General features: G+C 54.0%; 1 protein-coding gene and 1 long non-coding RNA gene across 2 annotated transcripts in view; both read right to left on the reverse strand.

Moving 5' to 3' along the window:
* Positions 1-2573: 2573 nt before the first annotated feature.
* Positions 2574-5589, reverse strand: LOC119092856 (uncharacterized). The gene is made up of 3 exons (XR_005093554.1): positions 5537-5589; positions 4534-4656; positions 2574-2663 (listed from the first exon to the last, which is right to left on the reverse strand). It is a non-coding gene; the product is annotated as an uncharacterized LOC119092856 (long non-coding RNA).
* Positions 5590-6589: 1000 nt separating this feature from the next.
* Positions 6590-9408, reverse strand: part of LOC119092850 (AP-4 complex subunit epsilon-1-like) — a 14426-nt gene continuing 11607 nt past the window's right edge. Inside the window, exon 10 of the mRNA XM_037215769.1 lies at positions 6590-6634. Within this exon, the coding sequence (XP_037071664.1) occupies positions 6590-6634 (45 nt within the window). The remainder of the gene's footprint in view (positions 6635-9408) is intronic.

Consider the following 9408-nt stretch of genomic DNA (forward strand, 5'->3'; position numbering starts at 1 on the left):
GGCAGCGTCACAGGTCTGGTGTGGTTTTGGCTGGAGCTCAGTAATTCAGAGTCGTAGGATGTTGGTGTGCGGTGGGCGGCGGGACAGGACTACACGCACCATCTGAGTCATACGCTACCACCCAGTGCAGGGCCTCCCCGGCAGGACTACACGCACCATCTGAGTCACTCGTCACCACCCAGTGCAGTGCAGGGCCTCCCCGACAGGACTACACGCACCATCTGAGTCATTCGTCACCACCCAGTGCAGGGCCTCCACGACAGGGCCACATGCACCATCTGAGTTATTCGTCACCACCCAGTGCAGGGCCTCCACGACAGGACTACACGCACCATCTGAGTTATTCGCCACCACCCAGTGCAGGGCCTCCACGACAGGACTAAACGCACCATCTGAGTTATTCGCCACCACCCAGTGCAGGGCCTCCCCGACAGGACTACACGCACCACCTGAGTCATTTGCTACCACCCAGTGCAGGGCCTCCACGACAGGACTACACGCACCATCTGAGTCATTCGCCACCACCCAGTGCAGGGCCTCCACGACAGGACTATTCGCACCATTTGAGTCATTCGCCACCACCCAGTGCAGGGCCTTCCCGACCATGCACTACTACATGCACCATCTGAGTCATTCGCCACCACCCAGTGCAGGGCCTCCCCGACAGGACTATTCGCACCATCTGAGTTATTCGCCGCCACTCAGTGCAGGATCTCCCCAGCAAGCCATGCGCGAGGGCTCGGACGGGTCCCCACTCATGACTAATGCACGCGGCGTGCTCCGAATACATGAGGTTTTGCCGATATTCAGGATATAACAGTGGGTGAGAAAAGGATGGCGATGTTCCCTTGCAACTGCCTCTGTGACTCTAGCAGAAGAGTTTCAGTAGAATTCCGGGCTGCATGAACCTACGCTCCAGCAGCCGCTGAATGCGTCGTACCAATTCGTCTCACTCAGCCGAGCCACGTTCGCAACTGTTTGCGTTGCATCTAGTGGACCTTACCAATACGCAATACATGAGAATAATCGTGTCCGCGCGCGCTCACCCACCGTCCCCGAATCGGGAGCAGCCGCGCCAGCCACCACGAGTGTGCCCGTTCGCTGTTCCGCGTTTTAGGCGCGTTGATTGCGTGACCATTTTGCGCCCTCTCGGGAACGGCCAGCTCCATTTCACTCGGTCAGCACTACTGTTCGATTACTCAACCGTCTAAAATTAAATACACCTACGCTGTCGGACGGCTATAAATATTGATGAAATCGATGTACGCCAAAAATGCAAATACGGCGACAATGTCAAATAATAGGTCACGAGGTCACCCGGATGCCGAGAAAGTGGTGCTGTGGTGAAAAACTCCACTGATTCGCGACATAGTGGCGGCCACGAGGTTTCAACGTGCTATACATTCCAACGCTCTCCTCATTCCCAACACCGTAACGTGTTCTGGCCCGATTCGTGAAACGAATATGTAGCGCAGGCGTGTCTCATCCGCAGCCGGCAAAGAGTGACCTCTTAGAAACGGCACGTTTAGATGACTCCCACTCGCCTACAAGTGGTTTAATGGCCTTGAATGGATGAACTACCTCAAACTTCTTTTGTCGCACATCACAGATGTCTTGTGGTCACTAAGTCGTCGGTCGGTTCATTGACGGGGGAGGGGCAGTCTCGGCATTTGGCTGCTTCTACTGTGACATCCGCTGTTTCATTATCCACCATTCCGACCTGTGGCAGTCGAGGATTTGAAATCATGCCATGATTTCATGGATCGAAGCGCGCCTCAGGATTTCATCGAACTATGTCAGCGGACACAGGAACTGCTACCCACTTTGACCCCCGTACTGCTGCCACTGGTCGTTTGCAGGTGCCACGGCGCGAGTGTGCCGCCCGCGTCGAGCGCTACCTGTCCACGCGGTGGGAGCGCGGAGAGACTGCGGGGCGCCTCGCTCGCCGCGTCATTAGGCTGAACCGCGCCGTGTTCGTAAGAAGTGTTCAGCCTGAGCGGCTAATGCCGTGAAAATATACAACTGCTGGGTTTCGTGTCAATCCGGGCACTTGAGAACCAGTGCATTTCTCCGCGAACCAGTGCAGAGGTTGCGCCGGGAAATGCATCTCGCGCGCATTACCTAGAAAAAACTTGGCAACTCGTAACTCATGTATTTGTACTGCTGAGACAAAAAGTACAGAGGTTGCGCAGACCACTGCAACGCTCACGCGACCTTCACATTCAGAAGCTGGGCAGCATGGATATATAACAACAAAGCGCATGTAATCACAAAATCGCGACACCATCCTTAAAGCGTGATACCAACAACACCATGTGGTGAGCACCAGTGATCCGTGAGCAAGCCAGTTTGGGCGTGCCCACGTAGGTGACAGCTGGACCCCAGCCTAGACGGTGGAGTACACCAGTGCCGCCGCGTGCTGTGGGGCGCACCAGCAGTCGGAGGCCGAGCCTCGACTGTGAAGGACCGGAGTGGCGGCCCTCCTCCCCCCCCCCCCCCCCCCGTTGTTCTCGGCAGCCCAGCATTCGGTTGCAGACGGCGCTCGCCAGCCGGCCGGCTCCGTCTCTCCAGCTGGTCTGACAGGCTGGCATGCCGCACACGAGACGCCACCATTCAGCCTTCGACGGGATGACGTCTCGCCGTGCATCTCACGGAGAGCAATTCTGTCAGGTCAGGGGACACCCGGCATCAGCGACAGTGCCCCTCTCTCCTCTCCCTCTCCCTCTCCCTCTCCCTCTCCCTCTCCCTCTCCCTCTCCCTCTCCCTCTCCTCTCCCTCTCCCTCTCCCTCTCCCTCTCCCTCTCCCTCTCCCTCTCCCTCTCCCTCTCCCTCTCCCTCTCCCTCTCCCTCTCCCTCTCCCTCTCCCTCTCCCTCTCCCTCTCCCTCTCCCTCTCCTCTCCCTCTCCTCTCTCTCTCTCTCCTCTCGCTCTCTCTCTCTCTCTCTCTCTCTCTCTCTCTCTCTCTCTCTCTCTCTCTCTCTCTCTCTCTCTCCTCTCTCTCTCTCTCTCTTGGGCATCAGTGGCATTCACCAGGCCACGTCAACACGACTGACATGACTGACCATGTGCTAGCAGTAGCGTTATCAACTGGCTCGTCGCCATGTTTGTCATTCAAAAGGTAATATTTACAGCGAGCAGTCCAGACCCTGTCTGACGACTTGCTGTGAAGAATACTACGCTACGGAGCCCTACTCCCGAAAGGCCTACTGCCTGAATACCTGCACCTACACCCTACAGCGGGTCAAAGTCAGGTCATGGATTCAGCCGACGATTTCCAGGGAACCATTAAACCTGGTGCAACAACTGAGTGCTTGACGAAGATCTCTGAGATAGTGTCTAGGGCAACACAACAACAGAATGGACAAAGTCACTGGCCCAGGGCCACTTATGAAGGTCAGACCAGGGTCCAAAGCAAGCTGTTCGTAATAGGTGTTGTTAAGGGTTGTATGGAATAGTATCTGGTGCCCATTTAAAATTTGTGTATGACAGAACCGCACTACAATCTTCCGTGGACCTCTTAAAGATCAGAATAGATCACTGACCTAAAATGATCCAGGTCAACATTTTGCTTTTAGGAACATTCTGTCTAGCGTGATCTTTGACGCGTATTCAAATGCAAAACTCGAAGAAATCTCGCATGATTTGGGCCACAAAGACGTTCGGTCAAGCAACGTCACTGACCTTAAATGCGAACCAGTGGTCTTGCTGAGAACAGGTATATAGGTTCTGGGGGCACTTTGGACACTAACCTGGAGTTCGCACTTGTTTGACCTTACCTGACCCGAAGGTCATGACTTAGGGTCCTAAAATTTTGACACAAGGGGGTTCACGTACAGGCCAACGCATCCCGTGAATTTGGCGTCTCCAGCTTGCTTAGTTTCTAAGACCTCAGGGAGGTCCAATTCATCCACCACCCAAGCGAAGATATTCAAACCGGGCCTCTCGAGCGCGTGCTAAGGGATGGCCGCCTCCCACTCCCCTCTCTAACTCCCGTGGCGCCGACCAGGCCTCAGGGCGGCACCCACAATACCATTCTGACACCATACACAGACATCGCCATAGGTGCTCGCGGAGTGGGTCTCAGGGGCGTAGGTCTGTCTACCGAGCATTGATCCTTCGGGAGACGCTACTACCAGCATCGGGTTTTCCGGGCGTGGTACTTCGGGGCGTAGGCATTTACAACGGTAGGCCCTTCCGAGAGTGGTATTCCGGCAATAGGCGTACCAGGTAGTGGGTCTTCCCAAAGCAGGTTTTCTGACCTTCCACAAAATTTAAAGGATGCGCGGACAGAAATTACTTCTATCTGTATTTTGGAAATATGGACTTCATTATTCGACGGCATGGAACTGCTATGCAGGTGCGAACGCTGACACTAATTGGTCGCTGCATCACCATATGTTCACACCATTATGAAATCCCACCGAGTAACATCTCCCGGTGCTATTGTAATTCTGGAATCATGGCTATTCACGTACACACCCCAGCTTGCACGTCGTTTTCGGAAACAGGACAGGGGTTCAAACCACCCACATACCTCAGTCATTTGGGACCACTTGGCGACAAGCGTTGTCATCATCTCCTTTACCTCCATCTTCGCCAACGGCCCTGCATCATCGGGGTAAACCTTGACTTCGCTCACTCGCAACTGAAGAAATCTCTGCGGAAAGCACAAGACGCGTATTTGGGACTAGAATTTCATCCTTGACGCCGAGATCACGCGCCGAAGTGCCGCTGCCACGGAGAGATGGGAGGTTGACGCCTCGCTCTGGTCAAAGCTCGCTGATGGTGCACACGAGCGACAGGCGGCGGTACCAGCGAGCCAATCGTGTCACAACATCGGCACACATCGGGCGCGGTCCGGGCCGACCCGGGCGAATACGCCGCACCCCTGCGTCAGGTGCTCTGACCATCTAAAACATCTGACCAGCGAGGCCATCAGGCTATACGTATTTTTTAAACGATTTAATCCGAATATTTTCAAATAGATTAATTCTGAGAGCTCACTCAAGCGTTACTTGTGTGAGCCCTGAACCCTATCATCCGTTTCGCGCTACTCCAGTTCAACGGCACAATTTGGTGGCGAAAGTTTAACGTGCCACAATGCTCGGCATGATCCGTCCCTGCTCTCTGACGTCATCTTGAACCTTTAGCACGGCCGCTGCCACCGGCCCGCAAGCGATGCCTGTCGAGCGCAAATAGCGAGTAACAGCCTAAGCGACTCCAACCTACTCTGCCACGGGTGGGATGGATCGGAAGGCGGGTGCTCTAACCAACTGACACAACAGTACGGACGGACGGGAGCCAACGGGATTCTGTTTTCTCTGCAATGTCAGACATTAAATTAAGATTTTGCCAGCGTCGGAATACAGGGTGTCTGCCCCCCCCCCCCCCTCAGCCGGCTCTTGGGCTCAACTCTCCGGTCTTGGATCCACTAGGGCCGCCACCTTCTGCTCAATCCGCATCGGCCAGAGCTGACGAAAGCGCGCAGCGCTCTGGGACGGCAGTCTGTGGTGCTCGGGCCGGGGGCCGGTTCTCACCACCATTTCCTGCAGCACTTGCTCCTGGTCGGGCTCCAGCCGCTCGGAACCCAACCGGCGGCATCCGCGCACGTCAGCACCATATAGAGCCAGGCCGGCTCGGTTCGACCTTCGCGACAGTGTCCGGTCCGACAAGCCGACGTAACCACACTCAGCACATCCATCCACCTGCCGGCAGGGCCGCACGGCCGTCTGCCGACGCACAGCACCCGACTACCACACATCATGGCCTCCCCCATAACTGTGATGACTTTGGCAATAAATACTCACGAGTGTATACCCTTACTTAATTATGTGGCCACATTATCCTTATGTGACGTGAAATGCAACTCACGCGGAGAGCAGCGAGTCAAAGTGCGTGCGTGGGCGCGGGCGGGGGAGGGGGCACAACACTTAATTATGAAGATCGGGATTTGTATGTTATCTTATACGGGTTCAACTGTCGTGCATAAATATTGACGGGGAAAATGCATCAAGCGCATCTAAATAGAAAAAGTATAATCATATACCATGAAATACATTTTCCAACTAATGCCTCAACAAACAAAAATCAAGGAAGCAGAACTGTTTTTCTATAGGCCTGGCGACCGTCCGTGACTTATACATGCAGCGGTGATATCCCTCGCGCTCCCGGCTTCCCAACTGCGAGTGCTGGATGGGAGACAATGCCATGTAGATTGTCGCAGTTAGACCTTCTCTTTGGACGTCTCGTGTGCCGGATGTGAAAACGGAATTTAATGTTGCGTTCATAAAGATGTTTAAATTTAATTGCTAATGACCTAAGTCGTCATTATCAGCTTCCATTTTGTCAAACATCACTAACCCTTTTACGCGCATAAACTGATTGCATGCGGGGAAGTGCTCGCGCAGTTGGCAACCCGTGCCACGGATACGGCTACGCTCTCCTCCCTCATAACAGAAATCCTGCCTACATCCCGGCGGGCGGAAAGCAGAGCGCTTCCAGAGACGGTGGGCGGAGCGGGACGCGGACCCGGCGCTTGCCAGTCGGCAAGCGCCGCGGCGGCTCACAGCGACGGCAGCTGGCAGGGTCGATCACGTCACGTCGACCAGCGCTTGCAGGTAGAGGTAGGCAGCGGCCTGGCGCAGCCGGTGGTCCGCGTCCCACCGCGGCAGGCCGTGCTAGCGCCAGCGCCGGAGCCTTGCGGGCCGCACATCCCTTAGGCGCTCCACCAGGTCCAACCACTCTGTGGTGACACGGGCCCGCCGGTCAGCCACCTCACACGGGCGCACACTCCTCATCAGGCTGCGGGCAGACGCCGCGGCGGAGCTCAGCTGTCAATACCCTTCTCCCATGGGTGGACAGGATGGAAGACTCCCAAAAAGGAACAGACATCATTTCTGCCTCGCCAGTCCGCCAGACATGCTAAGCTCCCAGCACGTTTCGCTTCAGTTACGCCTTATCAACACCCCTTTCCTTCGCACATACGGTAATTCATGGACGATCACTCGGCACACCGCCTGTGGTAATGTTCCTGACCGACGTTGGTCTGACAACTATTTCGTGACTGACGCTTCTTGGCAGAACGACGCTGCAATCTCGGCAAAATTTTGTTTTCAGCTGCTGACCCACAGGACGTGTTTTGAACACCTTTCGTCGAGCATATTCGCATTCTTTCCGTCTTTGAACGTTTGGAACTTCCGCAATGTAGCAGTCTCAGAGCGATTACGCGCCCGAAAGATTATGCCAGTCTGACATATGTACGCTATTTGTTGAATACCCTGTCCTGTCCTGTCCTGTCCTGCCTGTCCTGCCCTGCCCTGCCCTGCCTGCCCTGCCCTGCCCTGCCCTGCCCTGCCCTGCCTGCCCTGCCCGCCCTGCCTGCCCTGCCCTGCCCTGCCTCCTTGTCTATCCAATCTTGCGTTGCGTCATGTTCGGGCCGAACAGCGAATCGCTGAATGATCGGATTCAAGCGTGGCACGTGCCAGAAGGGCTGTTTTACATCCACTGGTCTTACAAGGGTGACCTAAAAATGTGACCTACGACAAAGCCGACGAGCAGCCCTTCAAAATTGTCGCCACATCCTGGTAACCAAGTGTCAGAGCGGCAAGAAGTTGCCGCATCTTAACTGGCAATCGGACGGGGAATGCGTCGTGTCACGTGCGCAATCGTATGCGCGGCTTGCCGTGCATATCGAGCCTGGTAAAATGGCTTTGCCCGAAGTTTGTCACATCTTGTCCATAACTTGCAGCCAGAGAGGGTGGAGGCACAAATCTAATTTCAAAGCGTTGACCTATGTACCATGGCCAACACCCGTTTGTATGGTGCGTGGTTGCGCCAGTAATCGCTGGGCAAGCCGAGAATGCCCGCATTAGGATAAACGGTGCCGAATATAATAGACTGCCGTTGAAACTGTAGTCAGGGCCGTGGCGAAATTTAAGTTGTCGCTTGCACCGATTCTTTACCAGTATTTTCCACCAATTTGTTCGTCATTCTATGTACGCTCACGTCTAGACACCAATTCTACCTAAGGGGATGCAATCCCGTGTTATCGCATCACCAAAATGCTGCCGGTCAACGTTCAGTCGCCGCCTAGTATTTTAAGCAAAACAAAACGAACAGAACTACCAACTGCGCGCGTGCCGGATGTAGCCGGCCGTCGGTAGCAGCTATTCAGCTCCAGTTCATTCATTCGTTACGGCAAACAAGGCGAGCTACTGAAGATTGAATGCATTGCCCGAGCCTGTTACCTTGACGTCATTTGATGTTTTGACGCTGCTTTGACGTTTCCACGGGTGTGGTGAGAGGACTCAAAAAATGGAGAAATGAAGCCCTTTTTCAGCGAGGCGCCCTGCTACGGCAAAACAACATGCCCACTGGCTCCACGAGGGTGTGTTGGAGTCACCGCAGAGTCTGACATCCCACCAACACTGCAGCAGCATCGAAAGTGGCAGCGGCGAGATTAGGGAAATCCGGCATTTGCAGTGGCCGCAGTAACAGTTTTCCTGAGGTTTTTGGAATGCGTAACGACACTCCAGCCGCATTGAAATTGAAAGGGTAAAGACTGAAAGCTGGATAATTGATCATTTTGTGTTAAAGGGTGATTACTGGAAATCTGGACAAAACTGAAACTGATATACATTCTTATAGAATTGAGAGAAAGACACGACATGATATCAATTTGCAGCTGAAATCGTACATTAGCTTGCGCTTTTAGTAAACAGGTCACTGAATAGCATGTCGGTCATCTTGGGAAGCGCGCAGGGAGGTGCTGGATCAGTTTGCGAGGCAGTTCCTGATCCATGATGACCCATAAGTTCCATCTGATAACCCTAATACCCTGAATACCCATATCGGGTGCAGGCGATCAGCTGATAATCTAATGAAGCCAACCACTCCACTGTACACCTCTTGATTTACAATACCCACGGACCCTTTAGCTGACGCACCACTGACGTAGAGCAGAGGAATAATCGGCCTTCCTTATGTACAGTTCGACCAGCTCCTCGAGTGCGGCAGGTGTTGTAGCTACCTAATGGACCGTTGCCAAATCTGGCCAGACCGCATAATCTTGCTCACGAAATTTCGCATAAAAACGGTATCGTTTTCACTTTGATGCCCTATTCTCTTTAGATCTGGCCGTTGGCGGCCACCACCCCCCTACAGAAAACCGGATCTATGATTCCAGTAAGGCTGATGGCTAACCACATTGTATTCTCCAGGTTTTCCAGGGGCATGGATTTTACGTAGTTTGGGGTGTCATCACTAGGGCCACAGCATAAAAACAATATTGCAGGGCATATCACTTCCGCAATAAGTTGAGCAATGCGCATGCTTTGCCGTCCATGACATCTGCCGCACTTGTGACGAACAACGCATCCCCGGACAGACGGTGAATCTAAGTTTTCGGAGA

This window comes from Pollicipes pollicipes, unplaced genomic scaffold (genome assembly GCF_011947565.3).
Source record: "Pollicipes pollicipes isolate AB1234 unplaced genomic scaffold, Ppol_2.1 Scaffold_3481;HRSCAF=4094_pilon_pilon_pilon, whole genome shotgun sequence".
Classification (NCBI taxonomy): Eukaryota; Metazoa; Arthropoda; class Thecostraca; order Pollicipedomorpha; family Pollicipedidae; genus Pollicipes; species Pollicipes pollicipes.